The sequence below is a fragment of the Ahaetulla prasina genome, chromosome 5 (assembly GCF_028640845.1).
Source record: "Ahaetulla prasina isolate Xishuangbanna chromosome 5, ASM2864084v1, whole genome shotgun sequence".
Classification (NCBI taxonomy): domain Eukaryota; kingdom Metazoa; phylum Chordata; class Lepidosauria; order Squamata; family Colubridae; genus Ahaetulla; species Ahaetulla prasina.
The window spans coordinates 97,218,861-97,237,874 of record NC_080543.1 but is presented as its reverse complement, the minus strand read 5'-3'; the positions used below and the strand labels follow the sequence as shown (position 1 = coordinate 97,237,874).

General features: G+C 40.0%; 1 protein-coding gene across 1 annotated transcript in view; it reads right to left on the bottom strand.

Annotated features, from left to right (window-relative positions):
- The window catches only part of LOC131199692 (acetylserotonin O-methyltransferase-like), a 47,582-nt gene extending 31,156 nt beyond the window's left edge, over positions 1–16,426 (bottom strand). Inside the window, exons 1-6 of the mRNA XM_058185725.1 lie at positions 16,235–16,426; positions 13,601–13,731; positions 7,446–7,620; positions 4,196–4,325; positions 1,671–1,739; positions 1,120–1,238 (exon numbers count right to left, since the gene is read on the bottom strand). Coding sequence (XP_058041708.1) covers positions 1,120–1,238; positions 1,671–1,739; positions 4,196–4,325; positions 7,446–7,620; positions 13,601–13,672 — 565 coding nt within the window. The 5' untranslated portion in view covers positions 13,673–13,731; positions 16,235–16,426. The remainder of the gene's footprint in view (positions 1–1,119; positions 1,239–1,670; positions 1,740–4,195; positions 4,326–7,445; positions 7,621–13,600; positions 13,732–16,234) is intronic.
- Between the last annotated feature and the right edge of the window lie 2,588 nt (positions 16,427–19,014).

Sequence of the window (19,014 nt, the reverse complement as noted above, 5' to 3'; positions counted from 1 at the left end):
CCAAAAAAGCCAACACAGTCCTAGGCTGCATTAATCAAGAATCAAGATCACATGAAGTGTTAATAGCACTTTATAATGCCTTGATAAAACCATTCTTTGAATATTGCATCCAGTTTTGTTGTCACAGTATAAAAAGGATGTTGAGACTCTAGAAAGAATGCAGAGAAGATCAATAAAGATGATTAGGAGACTGAATGCTAAAACATATGAAGAACGGTTGCAGGAACTGGGTATGTCTAGTTTAATGAAAAGAAGGACTACGGGTGACATGATAGTAGTGCTCCAATATCTAACAGGCTGCCAGAAAGAAAAGGGGGTCAACCTAGTCTCCAAAATACCTGAAGGCAGGACAAGAATCAATGGATGGAGAGAAGCAACCTAGAACTAAGGAGAAATTTCCTGACAGTGAGAACAATTAATCAGTGGAACTTGCCTCCAGAAGTTGTGGGTGCTCCAACACTGAAGGTGTTTAAGAAGAGATTGAAGAACCATTTGTCTGAAATAGTATAGGCTATCCTGCTTGGACTAGAAGATCTCCAAGGTCTCTTCAAACTATTATTCTGTTATGGTCCCCCCCATGCTTTGAGAATTCCTCAGGATGGATGCCCTGAATATTCAAAATGTCCAAAAACACTGGCATTCAATGCAGATTGAACAATGAAAAACTGAATGTAATCTCAAAGTGGACTAAATCCCACATCATCTTCAGTCATGGTCTTTTGGATCCCCCAAATGTTCCCAGGCAAATCCAGTGTTAGGATCCTTTATTCATGAGCTGCTACCAGTATTCTCTGATTTCAGTTCCTTCCCATCAGCACTGGAAAAGGAGAAGACTGGGTTTTTTTTCTAGAAATGTTTCCCCTTTTCAAACAGCCTCTGCCAATTTCTCCACTGACTGTAATATTGCATCAGGTCAAAGTGACAGTTAAGCATCTTTAAAACAGGACTATTTCTCAAAGTCTGCTATAGACATCCCAAAGTGGTGTTTTTTTAAAAAAAAGTCTCAAGGATTTCTCCTTTTCCAAATGCAGATAAAAAGATTTGTAAGAGAAGCTAAGAACCCATCCAGCCCATTCGCCTAACATGTGAAGAAGATGGCAAAGCACAGGCTATACTTACCACCCAGATCGCAAATGAGTGGGAACTGGGACAGGTCAAAGGCAGAAAGCACTTCTCTTCCTAGCACAGGCCAGAGCTCATTCATGAAATTGGAGAAGGATTCTAACTCTTCCTTTGATCTAGAATAGAAATGAACACCTCTCCATATAACTTTATAAACTGCTATCGTTTTTACGTATCAATGTTTGAATGAAAATAATTTTTTACAGCCTCACTTAAATGATGCTGATCAGAATTTGGAAAAATCTGTGTGTGAAACATGAAACAACAGTCTTGCCATTTTGGTGTATAATGTTATAATGTTCCTGAAACAAAACAGACTCATATAGGTATTCTAACTGCAAATCATGCTTTGTATATTAAAAAGAAATGCCTGATTATTAGATGTGCCACAAAAATATTCCAATATTCCAAAAGAGAGGGTGGGCCAATGATGGGTCAAGCACATACGATAGAAAAAAGAATGACCGTTTGAAGATTAATCATATTGATTAGTTGGCCACAAAACAATTATTGTATTTAATCATCATTCTCTATAATTTTAATGTCACCTGTAAATGACCTCAAAAGTCTTGTTTGACGGAGAGCCATATATTGATGAGATCTGAATTTTTCCTTTCCTAAAAGAATTAGAACAAATTAGAAAAGAAGACAATGGAAATTTTTTTTCTGCACAGAAGTAGATCCTGAATAACTCACAGTATTTTGACAGTTCAAAATTTATTCTAAACATTTCATTATTAATTCAGTTCTCCTTCACTCTCCCAAGTACAGTACAGTATGATTTTATGCATTGTTACCAAGAAATAGCCAAACAAGAAACACCAGGCTGATAAATTAGGTTGGTTAATAGAAGAAACTCCCCAGATGAAGGCAATAAATGAAATCCACTTCTACACTGCTGCATTTTTACCAGTTACACTATCTAACCGTTTCATCCACTGTTCCCTTCTCTTTTTGCCTTCAATCTTTCCAACATCAGTGTCTTTTCCAGTGAGTCCTCTCTTCTCATTTGGTGTCCAAAGTATTTGAACTTCAGCTTCAGTATCCATCCTTCCAAAGAACAGTCAGTATTGATTTCCTTTAGGATTGACTGATTTGATCTCTTTGCAGACCAAGGGACTTTCAAACAGAGCTGTTCCTAAGTCAAACAGTTCCACTCATTCTAGAGTTTCAATGTTATAAACAGGGGGCGTCATTTTAATATTTGCAAACAAGAAAGAAGAGGCCTACCTGATGAAGTCTGGAGTGATATACAGGTAGTCCTCAGGTTACAACCATTTGTTTAGCGACCATTCAAAGTTACAACATTGCTGAATGAACGGCACTTATGACTGGTCCTCAGAATTCCAGCCATCGCAGCATCTATGCCAGTGGTTATCAACCTTTATAGTGCTGCGACCCCTTTAATACAATTCCCCACAATGTGGCAACCCCAACCGTAAAATTATTTTCGTTTTGAATTTATCGCGCCTGAAGCCATATCGGCTAGCGATTTGAAGAGCCTGCAGCTGGCTTGTGGAGTCAACAATTGGAGCGCGATTCTTTGACTCGCAAGTATACTTCCCATATTTCCGATGGTCTTAGGCGACCCCTGGCAAATCGTCACTTGACCCCCAATGGGGTCGCGACCCACAGGTTGAGAACCGCTGACCTATGCAGTGATCATGATTTCTGATGTTTTCTGTCAGCTTCCTACAAGCAAAGTCAATGGGAAAGCTGGCAGGAAGCTGGAAGTTGCAATCACATGAGGCAATTGCTTAATGATCTATGCAGTCTTCATATAATGATGGCAACTGAAATTGCTAGAATTGCAATTGCTAAGCCACATGGTCACATGACATCACACTTTATGTTTGCATCACTTAGTAATGGGAATTGCTTCCGGAACCTGAGGACTACCTGTAACAGGGAATATGCTGACATTTTCATATTTTAAAAACTGTGTTAACAACCAAGAAAATGTTACACTCCAGGATGAAATGCTACTGCTTTGGTCCAGTTTGCCTAAACCGGTAGTAAAAAAGGCTACTGGTTCACCAAATTAGTAGTAAAAAATGTAAAAAAAAAAGTTCTGATGATCAGCTGAGTGACATGCGATCATCGGAACTTTTTAAAAAAAAACTTTTTAGCATTTTTAAACTACCAGTTCTCTGAAACCAGTAGTTAAAAATGCTTTAAAAAGTAAAAAAAAAAAAGTTCTGACAATCGCACATCGTTCAGCTGATCGTTGGAGCCTTTTTTATCTTTAAATTCATTTTTTTACTACCATTTCAGGCAAATAGGTAGTAAAAATGCATTTAAAAGGTGAAACAAAGGCTCTGACGATCATGCGCCACAGCTGTGATTGTCACAGCCTTTTTTCCCCTTTTAAATGCATTTTTTTACTACCTATTCGCCTGAGCCGGTAGTAAAAAAAAATGCTTTAAAAAAGAAAAAAAGGCTCTGAAAATCATGTGCCAAAGCTGATCACCCCCACGCACTGTTCTACTTACCCCATGCCTCCTTTTGGAATGCAGTGTACGTGTGCATGCATGTGCGCGCATCCTCACATTTGGAGCATGTTGTGCACTGCACAGCCAGCGAACTGGTAGTAAACCAGTTCAGATTTCACCACTGGTTACACTTATTGTAATTTCTGCTCTTTTAGTTTTTATTGCTTAGAAATTGTTCTTTAAATTGTTGTCTTTACACAAGCGCCCACCAGCAAACCGGTAGCAGAAGAAATTGAAACCCACTACTGATTTTGAAATGGGAAAAGAGAGATTCTAAAACAGTCCAGAATGGCAGAAAATGGTCCTACTGCTTGACTTTTCTAAAATAAGGATAATAAGAAAGAAAATCCTTTGATCTGAACAGGGAAATTCAGTAATGATAATCCAGTGGAAACAAATGTGATAATGTCATATTCAGCTTCCAGAATGCAAAATTTCAAGGAAACAAATGTGATATTGTCATATTCAGCTTCCAGCATGTGAAATTTCCTTAGTTTCTTGTGAATAAAGGTCTAATAATTAGGGCATTAAGATGCCTTTCACACTCTATTTTTATTTATTCTAGTTCTCCCACTGTTTACCTCACAGCATCAGGCAAATATTGCATTGATGGATACACAACTTCTGAATAGAACTTTATGGAATAATACTGAGACTTTGGGCTTGACTTAACCAGGTAGAGATCGGTAAAGTCTGTGTTTCCATAAAGATCTAAAAAAGGAGAAAAATGACAGGTATCATTGCATGTAACTATGTTTCAATTAACTACAGCAGCGGTCCCCAACATTTGTGGCTTGGTGGCCTGGCTGGGGGAAGAGGGGAACCAGGCTGCATAAATGGCAGGCTGGTGTGTTCATGCGCTTGCTCAGCTCCACTTGCCTGAACAGCAGGCCAACCATGTGAGTGGCGCTGTGGACACGAACGTGCACACTGGGCCACCACTCACATGAGTGGAGGTATGCGTGCGTTGCTTGAGTGCCAGGCCACCTCTTGCATGGCCCAGTTCCGAATAGGCCATGGCCCAGTAGTGGGCCATGGCTCCAGGGTTGGGGAGCCCTGCATTACAGGAATACTTGCATTAAGTATTAAACTACTTCTTTAAAAAACAAATTATTCTGTATTTATGTCAAGTGTAATATGAGTTTGGAGTAGTGGTTAAGGCATCAGGCCAAAAATTTGGAGACTGTAATTTGCTGCCCCACATTAGGATTAGGGTTAGCCCTAGGAAGGAGGCAATGGCAAACCTTCTCTGAAAAGCTTGCCACAAAGGTCCCCACCTTCAGGGACTTCTCTAGGCAATACCTGAGAATGAAAAGAAAAAAATAATTATAATATAATCACAGGTGCAAATAATCCTGACCTTTAGGGGAACTGATCCCTAAAGCAAATAAGGCTCCACACAATATGATATTCTACAGGTCTGTTGCATTATTAAATCAATATTTTTTTAAAAAAAACCTATTGGTCGGTAGAGGACAGTAAATACATTTAAAATTATAATATAAAAGGGGGCTCAATGTCTCAGCAGTTAAAGATGCTGAGCTTGCAAGCTGGAAAGCTAACAGTCCAGGTTCAAAACCTGAGTGCTGTGCAAAAGGGTGAGTTCCTGTTACTTTCCCCATCTTCTGTCAACCAGCAGTTTGGAAGCGTGCAAGGGACAGCATTCTGTGTGCCTTGGCGTATAGCTAAATGACCATGGAAAATGTCTTTGGATAGTTCTGGCTCCTTCGAAAAAGAAATGAAGATGAGCACTGCCCCCAGACTTGAAAACAACTGGACAGGAAAAAAACCTTTACCTTTAAATTGGAATGTATTTCTTGACATGTGTGTGTTTATGATATTGGCTAAATTACTATTGACATATTACAGGTATATGTTGCTAACTATACCCAAAGCTCTGTGGGCAATCTCTAGAGTCTAGGCTCTTCTTCAGGACTATATTTATATGTTTCTCCAGTCAGTGGGGTGGCACAAAATATGCCAGAATTCATAACATCCTGTCACTGCTAAGTCTATTCATGCTCAGCCACCAGCCATGCACTATTCATCTTGGAAAAGTTAGAAATCCCCCACCAAGAGAAAAACACTCCCCCCCCCAAAAAAAATCACTACCCTGATTTTTTGGGGGTAGATCTAATATAAGACCTACCCCAAAAGTAAGCCCAGGGGGATGGGCATGGCCAGCACAAGAGGCAGTGAGTGCTTGGGGGCCAACAGTATCCGGCAGTATCTGCGGTCTACCAGCCTCTTGGCGCAGCACTGATATGCATGGAGGCAGAGGTGGGGGCAGCCAGGCAATCCAGACATGCTGCGTGGCTGCCTGGCTCATGGGAGGTTCGTGGGAGGCTTGTGCAGCAGGTGGAGGCAGAGGCATGGTGGGGGGGAGGCAGGCAATCCTGATGACCTGCACGAGTGCCTGCCCAGTGTGACCTTGGCCAAGTCAAGAGATGGTGGGACAGAGTGGGTAGCACATTACGATCATTTGCCTTCCCCCCATGGCTCTGCCTCCGCCTGGTTCCACTGCGCACTTTTTGCCCAGAGGGAGACTGAAAGCTTCATCTGCTTTGAAATGGAGCTAATCGCTCCACTTGCAAGCAGATGAAGCTTGCAGTTTCTGCCATTTCTCCGTCTGAGTGAAAAGTGTTTGGACGCCTATGGGGCAGGGGTGAAATGCTTCCAGTTCGGACCGGATTGGCCGATCTGGTAGCGATGGTGGCGCGTGGTTCGGAGTACCGGTAGCAAAAATCCCTGCCTCCCACCCATGCTCACCCAATTGCCTGGTCACCCGCTTGCTGCTTCTTTTAAAAAATGCTTTTAAGAGGCTGAACTACACAATTCAGCCAAATAGGTTGTAAAAAATGCTTTTAAAAGTAAAAAAAAAAGGCTCTGATGAGCACAGCTGAGCTGCCTGATGGTCAGAGCCCTTTTTATAACTTTTAAAAGCATTTTTGGCCGAATAGGTTGTGCCTCCTTTTGGCGTACACTGCATGCGTGCACACCTCACATTTGGTGCATGGTGTGCACTGTGCATGTGCGTGCACAGCACACATGCGCAGCCAGCGAACTGGTAGTAAACCAGTTCAAATTTCACCACTGCTATGAGGCGCTTGGGAACTTAAGCAAAACCTTAATCCTAAGCATCCAAATTCAAGGTCTTGCTGCTAGTTTCACCACTTCTCTCCCAGAGCAGATTCTCCAGATATGAAGCCAAAAGCAGACTGTGCTTAAGGAGAGGGTCTCAGCATCGGAGAAGACAGTTTTATGGAAGAAGAGCTTAGCAGGATATGGTTCCAAGCTTGTGATAGCCCCAGCAAGCAAAGAGGGTCCACCTCAAGAATTTATTTCAGAGAAGAGGAAGAACACTTTTTATAAACTGGGATAGTGAAGAGAGGAAGATAAGGAAAGGCAGCCAAAGAAAAAAGACACATGGCTTTTAACTCTTATTAATGAGACACATTCAGGCTGTGGCCAGCAGGACCAGAAAAAGATCCTGTCTCTACATGAGTAGAGACCATTTGGCTGAGTACAATGGCAGTTCTTTCAAATTTCATTAGAAAACTTTTGGACCCTGTCAAGCTCAACAATTGTAGCTGTTAGATATTCACAACACTATCTCAAAGGTGATTGGCTAGCTCTCCTGACAGCTCCCTATAAAATGGCTGGCTGTCAGGGAGGCTAACTGCTGGATTGTACAGAGTTGCAAATGAAGAGCTATTGTTGAAGTCTGTCTCCTGTCTCTCTATCCATGAATCTAACAGTAGCCGCCTATTGCCCACAGTTAAAGTACAATTGTTGGCCCTTCCAATTGCTTCCTGCTTCTCACAGGATTACCTTTGCCATCCTTCCACTCCAGTGTCAGGAGCTTTAACCCCACACAGGCCTCCAGCAGCCTCTGCATCCCAATGGGGCTGGTGCTCAAGCGCTCAGCAACAGTTATGGAAGACAGCGGTTCCCCTGATTCCCTCAGGAGATCAAAGACACCCAGCTCACTGGCAGTTGAAATGACCTACAAAGAAAAGGAAAATAGAATCAAAAGCTGTGGCATTCTTCTCAGGTATCCTGGTGCAATCCTAATATCTACCTGGGTAGTTTAGTAACAGTAACAGAGTTGGAAGGGACCTTGGAGGTCATCTAGTCCAACCCCCTGCTGACACAGGAGACCTGTACTAGGGATTCGAACCACCAAACTGCTGACCTTTCTGATCGACAAGCTTAGTGTCTTAGCCACTGAGCCACCTAGTGAAGAACTGTAGACAAAATTCAATATTCCTAGGACGCCTCTGAAGGGTGAGAGAATATGTAAATGGATGTTTCTGATCTGGAAACTCTTTTCAGCTGGATTGAGATAAAGCAGTGGTGGGATTCAATTTTTTTTTACTACTGGTTCTGTGGGCATGGCTTGGTGGGCATGTGACTGGATTGGCATGGCTGGGTGGGCATGTGACTGGGTGGGTGTGGCAGAACATACATCCCCGCCCCCACCAAAACTAGGACAGTGCCAGGGAAACACCAAAAAATAAAAATAAAAACAGTTTTCCCCCAAAAGACTGCAGATAAAACCATTTATCTGCAGATTTCCCTTTGAAAGACAAACCCCAGAAGCAAGCCTGAGCTAATTGGAATGCTATGAATAACAAATAGATTGGAAGTCCTGGAAAACGCCAGAAGCTATTAATAGAAATAACAAAGGACAGTCCTGAAAATACTCAATGAATCAGACTAAGAATGACTTACTAATGCACACCAGAACTTTCCTCTTCCTCCTCTCAGACAAGATTACCTCTCAGGACAAGAAAAACAAAGCTACATGATGGAATAAAAATGATTTTTATGGGGGTGCAGTTAGCTAGGCCGCGAGCACTGCATGGGATGGAGCCATGGTGGTAAAGCAAGCCAGGCAAGCTGGAGACTGGGGATGAGGGGGGGGGCAGCTTGCTAGGATACAAGCGCTGTGGCCCACGTGGGATGGAGCCGTGGCAGCAAAGCAAGCCAGGCAAACAGATCTGTGTTTCCAATGCCGTAATATAACTCCTGCTTTACTGATAAAATTATATCTTATAGTTTTTTTCTCTTTTTCCTTCGTTGTATTTTTTCCTTTTTTTAAAAAAACCCCGCTTATGTGGTTTTTCCCCCCTTTTCTTTGATAAAGTATGTTTTTATCATAATTATTTTTGTTATTTATTTTCTTTTTGACATTATTTTAAAACCAATTAAAACAAAAACAACAGTCCTCAGAGCACAAATTCTTTGTACCAAATGTGATGCTATAATCACCTGGTGGATAACAAGTCAACAAACAGTTTTAAGCACTATTCAAAAAAATTCAGCTACTTCTGAAAAATAGTGTAATAAAATTTGTCTGCCGAAATTGAATACAATTTAGTTTCTGATTAACAAAAGAAGGAGCTATTTGAACAAGGGAAGTAATCTACTGATGTCCAGTGAAGAAAGCCTGCTCAGAAAGCATAAGAAATTTTTTTTGCAGCCATTTATTACTGAACATTTCATCAAAACATAAACTTTAGTGACTCTATTGTTTTCACAACTATTAAGAAGCTAAGAAAGGAAGGGCCTTTTGTAGTTTCAAAGCTGAGATTTCATATCTGCAAATTGTAGGAATTTAGCACCCACCCCCCTCCTAGAAGAATGAAATATTCTAGGAAATATTTTAAAAAGCAGAATATTATACCTTCCTGGATGAGAAAAGGAGAAACATATTTTAAAGACAAAGGAGCTCCTGCAACTTCCTGACTCCCCCACCTTTGTCAATGGGCCATTAAAAGCCTCAGCTAAGCTCACTCATTCTCCCACCTTTGTCAATGGGCAATTAAGGCTTAAGCTCACTCAATCCCCATGATTTGCAACACAATACAACTGAAACTCACCACATGGCAAGGCTCAGGCAAGCTTGAGAGACAGCCAGCAAGACTCAGGCAAGCTTGAGAGACAACCTACATTGTTAGCTAAGACCCCACCCCTGGGAGTCTGACAACCAATCAGGATACTCTTCCTGTGCCCCAGAAAGGTCAAAGCTCAGAAAGCATAAAGCCAGGGAGCACACAGGATCTCAGCCCTTTTCTGTTCAGGAACTCAAGCCATGTGATCCTGACCACCATTAAACCATCTTTCCAAGCAGCCTCCATGTTTCCAGTGTCTTTGTCCCCACTTGGAACTGAACCCAGATGGATATTTCTTCCAACAATTGGCACCCCAGATGGGACTCCAAGCTAACCTAACCAATGGACCTGGCCCAGGTAAGCCTCCCTTGCTAGCAGCAGACCCATTGAGTCTGTGGGTAAGTTTTCCTGGACCTTGGCCATTTGGAACTAGGTTTTAAAGGGGTTTTGAGTGTTGAGCTCAAAGACTGCTTGGAAAGAAGGTGAGTACCTCTAAATTTTAATTTTAAAGCATGGAAAAGTATGGGAAATATGTGTATGCCTGCATGTGTGTGAATGAGAGAGCCCTGCTCCCAATCATAGCTGGATCTTGCATCCTCTGTGCATTTCCTAACCGCAGAAAGACCAAAAGTCTGGAGAGCATGGGGGTTTTGCCAGAGCACAGGACCTTCTGTTAGGGAAGGAAGAAGTGTGTGTGTGGGATTCCACCTGAGGAAACAGTCTGATTCCACCTCTTTGAGCAACCTCTAGCCGCACCTCTGCCTACTGCTAGCTCCACCGAGCCGTGACCAGTAGGATAGAGAAAGCAAGGGGGGGGGGAAGCCAAACGTGGAACTTTGTGTTTATTGGGAACAGAAGCCGAGCGAGAGGAAAGTAAGTGTGAATGAAGCAATTAAGAGAGTAAAAAAGGAGAAAAGGAGAAAAAAGGAAGCAGGAAATCTGCTTGGGGCCCTGGATGCCCGGAGGCTGCCAGTACTGCCTGGTATGCTAAAAAGGAAGCAGGAAGCAGTGTTGAAGAGGTGCTCGTACCTACTGGCAGGGCAGTAGGTCCTCTGGGATCACCTTTTTTTGATCCAAAACGGAAGCTCCCTTAACAGGAAGGTGCTCATACTTGACAGAAGGGAGTCAAGTCCTTCCCAGAACCTTTTTTCTGAAAACTGTAGGAGGATCCACCCGGCTAAGCCAAAGTGAAAAATAAAACCTCACATCGGAGAGGGAAACATGGGAAGCAGTAGCTCGAGGGTGGAGGGAAATCCCCTGGAAGACCTGCTGGGGGCCTGGAGTGCCCGGAGGCTGCCAGTTTTACCTGGTATGCGGAAAAAGAAATTGAGGAAATTGTGTAATAAAGATGAGAATAGGAAACAAATTTGGCTAAATAAAGGTACTTAAAAGAAAAGGGAAATATATAAATAGGTATGTTTGGGCTTTTGTTTGTTTTGCTTGTTTGTTTGTTTGTTTGTTTGTTTCTCTGTCTTCTATGGAACCACGTGGTATGTCTGTTAAGATTTGTGCCTTCCCTAATTTAACTGAGATTTATGGCGGGAATGATCAGTGTGTGTGTAAATCTCAGAGTTTTGTTTTCCTCTCTTTGTCCTCCTTGTTTTTTATGTGTGTATGTCTGTCTTTGTGGGCCCTTGAGGTAATTGTAACTGTAAAATGTATCTGATCTCTAGAGACAAGAATTTTAAATTGTTAGGGAAAAACAAAAACAAAAGGTTGAAGCAATAAAATAGGGAAAAGAGAGAGAGAGAGAAAAGAAAGAAAGCCTTTGCCCTATTTTCGTGTGGCCACCGGGAATAGGGTACAGAACTTTTCATTTCTGCTTTTTTCTCCTCCTCTTTATCTTAAAGTAACAACTCAAGTTTATAAGGAAACATTTTAAGTTCACTTACAAGATAAGTTTATGAGGAAACGTTTTAAGTTCACTTACAAGAGAAAAAAAAATATTCAGTCTTGCATTTACTGTGTGTTTAAATGATTTTACCTGTTCCTGAAGCATGTGAATCCAGTTTTTTCTTTCTCATCAGTTGTTGAAACTGCATTTTGTTGAAACTGCATTATCTTTTAGTAACTGCAATATTGATGTGTTGTTTCTTTTCAAACTCTGCCTGCAAGATATCTACCCCCCCCTTTAATCCTGTTACAATGCCTTTCCTGAGAAGATTACCCACAAAAGTGGGGAGGAGATTCTGTTCTAATGTCTTTCAGCCCTGAAAAGATGACTCTGCAACTGTGGAAGCAGAGCACATGGTTCCAGATGCTGCCCCCAGAGGAGACTTTCCATTTGTTGGAGCCAGAAATTGAGTTTGAATCCAGCTCCCACTGAAAGCCATCACAGCAACCAGATTTGGAGCAGACCTTTCCAAACCTGACTGACCAACAAGCATGCCACCCAAAAGATATGAAAGAAAGGACCCTGATATGTACAAATAAAGACTAAAAGACTCTTTTCAATTCCCAGAAGACAACTGGAAAGACTATGGGGGAGGTGGAAAATTCATTGTAAGGTTTTCTGTCTTGTCTCCTTTATATTGTAATCAGTCTAAAGTACTCATGTAAGGATTGTATTTGAGTGGCTACCACAGCAAGTTCTGAACACCTTAGATTTCTGTCTAATGGTAGGGAAATTTGTCCAGCATGTTTGTATTATTTGTATTGCCTGAATTGTAAAGGTAGCTGCATACACAGGCACACACAGAGAGACATACCATTCAGAATTATACTGAAACTATTCCCTTCACTTACCTCCACACAAGACTTCTAGGTTGATTTTTGCTCTGTGGCACTAAAAGCCCAAGGAATCAGATCTCCCTGCTAATTCCATGGGGGAGGGGCATTCCCCTCAGGCAATTCCTCACTTGAAGAGATAGCAGAAAAAGTGATATCCAAAACCCAAACCCTGAATGACTCACAAATGATGCTACCCAGTTGCCCAGTAGAGCAAGATATGTTGCACTGGTGGTATCATGAGTAGAAGTCCCAGGGCTCATTGTGTGTAATTTTTTTAAAAAAAAAAGAAGAAAGGAAAAAGCCTGGATTGCACACTGATTAACCTCAATTTGGACTGGAAAAAAAATCTTGGATAGACTAAAGTAAGAGCTAGGGCAGGTTTAGTAACCAACCCTTGGAAATGGGCAGCCTGTAATTTAAAGGAAAGCCATGGCTGTGAAAATTTTGGGATGTGTGCTTGCTTGACCTGACTGGAAGCTCTCAGAAAGTGATATCTAACAGCTGAAATTAATTGGCATAGAAAATTGGATACTGTAAAATTCTTACCAGAACTTTTCCCCTGGCTGCTAGACCTTCATGGTTGAAAGCTTTTGGGAGCCACTGAAGGAATCTTTTTTTCTGTTGTCTCTATCAATGGCTTCCTTTGCATCAGGAAAATTAAAAGCACCCACTGATTTGATCAATTTTAATTTTGCCAAGAGCATGTTTCAAAACTCATGTTTTGAAAAAAAAAAAGTAGGGATTGTAGGAATTTAGCACCCACCCTCCTAGAAGAATGAAATATTCTAGGAAATATTTTAAAAGCAGAATATTATACCTTCCTGGATGAGAAATGGAGAAACATATTTTAAAGACAAAGGAGCTCCTGCAACTTCCTGACTCCCCACCTTTGTCAATGGGCCATTAAAAGCCTCAGCTAAGCTCACTCATTCTCCCCACCTTTGTCAATGGGCAATTAAGGCTTCAACCAAGCTCACTCAATCCCCCCATGATTTGCAACACAATACAACTGAAACTCACCACATGGCAAGGCTCAAGCAAGCTTGAGAGGCAGCCAGCAAGACTCAGGCAAGCTTGAGGGACAACCTACATTGTTAGCTAAGACTCCCACCCCCTGGGAGTCTGACAGCCAATCAGGATACTCTTCCTGTGCCCCAGAAAGGTCAAAGCTCAGAAAAAGCATAAAGCCAGGGAGCACACAGGATCTCAGCCCCTTTTCTGTTCAGGATCTCAAGCCATGTGATCCTGACCACCATTAAACCATCTTTCCAAGCAGCCTCCACGTTTCCAGTGTCTTTGTCCCCACTTGGAACTGAACCCAGATGGATATTTCTTCCAACAAAGTATTGCTCACCTTACCTTGAAAGTTACAAATGCATGCTGATATTTAAAAAATGTTTGAATATTTTCAGTTTCTGCTGATGAACTCATTGTTCTTGGCTTCTCTCAGATCCAAGAGGCCACTTCCTCAGGCAGATCACTTGTTATTCCTGAGTGAAGCAATCAGAAAACATAAGTTCTAAGATAAATGATGAAACACATTATTAAAGAGAAAACAAGACGCAGAAGGTTTTCACAGTCCCTCAGCAAAGGGTCCTATATAAATTCAGCTGCTGCGGCATTAGAAGATTTTGTGCTCTACTGGTGAAATCCAAATTTTTTTTATTACTGGTTCTGTGGGTGTGGCTTGGTGGGTGTGGCAGGGGAAGTATACTGCAAAATCTCCATTCTTATCCGACTCCAGGGGAAGGATACTGCTAAATCTCCATTCCCACCTTCTCTGGGGCCAGCCAGAGATGGTATTTGCCAGTTCTCTGAACTATTCAAAATTTCCTCTACTGGTTCTCCGAACTGCTCAAAATTTCTGCTACCGGTTCTCCAGAACCTGTCAGAACCAGCTGGATTTCACCCCTGATGTGCTCTGTTTTTGTTTTTCCCCCCAAAAAACAGAATCGAGGACTAGGAATAAATGAACAATTTACTGGTAAGATGGGGACAGTGAGGTCCCTCAAAGAATGTTGTTAGGCCTTACAATTTTAACTTTAAAACAAACAATTAGGTTTCAGGGCTGAGCACTGAAGGATTTCATTTGAAATTGGGTAAATGAGCTTCAAACTCTGGCAAGTACAATTAATTGTAAACGAGGTCAAAATGATTCATTTTCGAATATTTAGTAGATCCTAATTTTATTCCAACATTAATGAGAACTAATGTAGTAATTAATCCGAAAAAGTAATTCTGAACAATAGTGGACAACTATGAAAACTGTGAAAATAGATTGTAAAAGAAAAATGTTTTTTTGAGAATAATATGGGATACTGAATTGCATAGAATTAGAAAATATTAATAGCTAGACGAAATAGAAAAATAGAGAGGAGGTTGAGAAGGGCATGAAACTAACCACCTAGTTTTAGAATAAATGTTTAAAAATAGAAACTTAAGCTCTAAAGAAAGATTTAAAAGTTGCTGTGCCTAAGAACTAACATATTATAAATACAATGATTGCAGTAATCAATATATGTATTAAAATGTACACATATTTACTACTATTTAAAAAAACCCACAGATTTACTTTTCAAATTAAATATTAGTTTAACTAAACTAATCAGGAAGGGGAAAATGTAGAAATCATTAACCTAAGTAAAGATGGCAAAGTCTTATTTGCCATCTGACTTTTTCAGTCTCCTTTTTTCCTGACTCCTAAAGGATCCAATTTTAAAGTTCTAGATCATGTACATTTCTCTAAAGACCTTGGCAAAGCTGATGTAATTCTGTAGAAAGGAAAAGGCAAGTAAATTTGGATAGAAAGTCTTAGATTAGTAGCTTCTTAAAGATAGTAGTAGTCCATTGTTTGCGGACAGAAAATTCCGAGTTTAATGGCTGAAATCCTATCCACACAACAGCTAAGCAGAGAAGTTCCAAGTCAGTCCTTCAATTATAGTTTTATGAGATGTTCAGGATAAGCCTCAGTTTCAGACAATGGAGATCAGAGAGCGGGTATACAGGTAATTCTCAATTTATAACAGTTCATTTAGTGACCCTTTGAAGTTACGACACTGAAAAAAGTGACTTATGATCATTTTTCATACTTATGACCATTGCAGCACCCCCATGGTAACATAATCAGAATTCAGACACTTGGTAATTGACTTATATTTATGACGTTGCAGTGTCCTGGGGTGATCTGATCCCCTTTTGCGAACTTCTAACAAGCAAAGTCAATAGGGCAGCCAGATATACTTAAAAACCCTGTTACTAAGTTAACAACTGCAATGATTCACTTACCAACTATGCCATAATTGTTAAGTGTATAATGAGGTAAAACTCACTTAACAAATGTTTCACATAGCAACAGGAATCATGGGCTCATAAATCAATGATTACTTATACTGTTGAGGCTCAAAAAATCTGGATGGTGAATTTGAAATTACACTAGATTTCGGAAATTCCAAACTTGAGCCAAGTATGAATTTTGCCAGATCCCTTGCAGGTTTAACTTTCTGTCATTCAAGAATACCTACCAGGTTTGCAGACTGGCTACTTTCCTTAGCAGCTGCAAATGTTTCTTATCTGACCAGTCATGCAGAATCTTGGCCAAAATTTACAGTGAATGGCAACTTTAAATTAATCAAATACAAAAAAAATTCTTTTTAAGCATCATGTCTTCCAGACTGTGTCAAAAGAATAATTTGTTCTTCCTTTCATAAATGACATTTCCAGCTATATAGAATAAATTATTGCATTAGGTAAAGAGAATAGCCTTATTTGCCATCTGTTTTTCCACCCTCCTTTTTCCCTGTCTATTAGAGGGTCTACATTTAAAGTTGTAGATCCTATACATTTTCTAAAGTCTTTAGCAAAGCAGGTGTAATTCTGTAGAAAGGAAAAGTCAAGAAAATCTGGATAGAATGTCTGAGATTAGTAGCCTCTTCCAGATAATATAGTCCATAGTTCACAGACAGGAAGTGCTGAGTTTAGTGGCTGAAATCTTACCCACACGATGGCTGAGCAGAGGAGATTCCAAGTCAGTCTTTCAGTTTCGTGAGATGCTCAGGATAAATCTCAGTTTCAGGCAAAGGAATAGAAGTCAGAGAACGATTATATATATGCAGAGCACAGGAATGTCCCCCGGTGTTCTTTAACTAATCTGCCCAGGCAGTTGTGACATCAGCAGCTGCTCATTGCAGCATGGGTGGTCCTCTCAATACAAAGATCATTTTCCCTTGGCGGAAAATTTGTTTTCACTATAAAAGCAATCATTGCACAATATTAGTTTGTTATATAGTAACTAGTTTTCTTTTCTTTCTTTCTTTCTTTTACTAATTAGCTTTTGGGCTTCTATGTTGTCTTCCATCTAGGTCTAAGCTCTCCCTTGCATTTCCTCCTTTACTGATTTATGTTTAGTTTCTTTTCCCCCCTCTTATAAGTGTGTTTCATTAGACTGGTCTGTTTTAACCTCAGCTCATGTCTTCTGAAGAAAATGCTGTTCCTTTTTTATTCTTATGCCGTTTCCCAACTGCTGGCTGTTCCCTTTTGAGAGGCGGCAGGACTATTTTGTCTATTCTCTCATATTTTTTTTGAAAATCATTCAGTACTCAAAATATGTATCATGTGTGTGAGATTAACTGATAAAATAGTATTTTGCTGCATGAAAATCTTGGTAAGATTTGTATATTCAGTTGTCCACTTTTTCTTTTATTTTCTTCTATTTTGCTTTTTTTAAGTCTAAGAATCAAAATGACAAGTTACAATGTGATGGATTTGTATGTATGCATGCATGGGTGCATAGGTGGATGGATGGATGGATGGAGTGAGTGAGTGAATAATAGTCACCACAGATTCTTCTTTTGAGGATATGAGGTTTGCATGTTTCATTATTTTGGGACATGTAAAAAGATTGGAATGATTCTACAGCAGTATATAAAGTGTTAGAAGAAAATATGAAAACATAAGAAAAGAAAGGAACAGCTGGGATGCAGTTGTAGAAGTCTTTCCAAGGTAATTCATAATATGGTAGAGTTGGACTCTATTTCAACTTTTCATCTATGCCAGAAATTCACTTGTCCTGTAGTCCAGTACTATCATTCATAATGAGTGTTCCTTATCTTACACCTTTTATAACTGTCATATCTTTCTTAAGGTATGCCAACCAGAGCTCAGATGAGCATATATATCGTTCATTTGTTCCATTCCTGTTATTGAACAAATGGCCAAAAGAGCACCTGTCTTGACACCTACTTTTATTCATAAACCTTTCCTGAGAGACTTTTCAAAACTTCTAAGTATGACTTCGTTGTCTCTTTAATATTGCTTTCTGCCATTTTTCCTTCTACCATTAAGGTTGCCTCTGAACTAGCTGAAAAAGTGTTCTCTTGGGTCTGAGAAAAGGCAAGAACATTGATTTTTTTTGGTACTAGCTTTCTTTTGTAAATGACAAGCTGAAGTGTATAATTCTTGCTAATATTGATACTTAATTTTGAAACCACATCAGACTCTCTACTTCACAGCTTCTTAATGGTTGTAAAAACAACAGAGTCACTGAAGCTTATGTTGTAAAGAAAGTGCCAACTATTAAATGACTGCAAGATTTATTTGGTGTGCCTTCTGAGCAGACGTGCTTCAGTGGACATTTTATTTATTTATTTATTTATTTATTTATTTATTTATTTATTTATTTATTTATTTATTTATTTATTTATTTATTTATTTTGTTACAACAATATATGTAGGTATCATACAAAAAGATTATATAGTATATAAACACATATATGAGTAAATATTAGGAGGTATAAGCATATATATATATCTAGGAAGAAGAAAAGAAAAACAATAGGACAGGAACGATAGGCACTTTTGTGCGCTTATGCATGCCCCTTATGGTCCTCTTAGGAATGGGGTGAGGTCAATAGTAGAAAGTTTTTGGTTAAAGCTTTTAGGATTATGGGAAGAGACCACAGAGTCAGGTAAAGTATTCCAAGCACTGATGATTCTGTTACAGAAATCATATTTTCTGCAATCTAGATTAAAGCGGTTGACATTAAGTTTAAATCTATTAGTTGCTCTAGTATTACTGCAATTAAAGCTGAAGTAGTCTTTGACAGGAAGGACATTACAATAGATGATTCTGTGAGTTAAACTTAGGTCTTGTCGAAGGCGACGGAGTTCCAAGTTTTCTAAGCCTAGGATTTCAAGTCTGGTGGGATAAGGTATTTTATTGTTTTCAGAGGAATGGAGAACTCTTCTTGTAAAATATTTCTGGACACATTCAATTGTATTGATGTCAGAGATGTGGTGAGGGTTCCAAACAGGTGAGCTGTATTCTAGAATTGGTCTAGCAAATGTTTTATATGCTCTGGTTAGTAGTGTGGTGTTTTTGGAAAAGAAGCTACGCAAGATTAGGTTTACAACTCTTAGAGCTTTTTTTGCTATGTAGTTGCAGTGGGCTTTGGCACTTAGATCATTTGACATGAAAACTCCAAGGTCTTTAACGGGATGGGGGTCGTCTGTAAGGTAATGTCCATCTAGTATGTACTTAGTGTTTGGGTTCTTTTTTCCTATATGTAAGACTGAGCATTTGCTGGTTGAAATTTGGAGCTGCCAATTTTTAGACCAAGCAGTTAGATGATCAAGGTCGTTTTGAATGATAGAAGTATTGTCTGTGGTGTTAAATAGTTTGACATCATCAGCAAAGAGAACACAATTACTTGAGATATGGTCACAAAGATCATTAATGTATAGTATAAAGAGTGTTGGTCCAAGGACGCTGCCTTGAG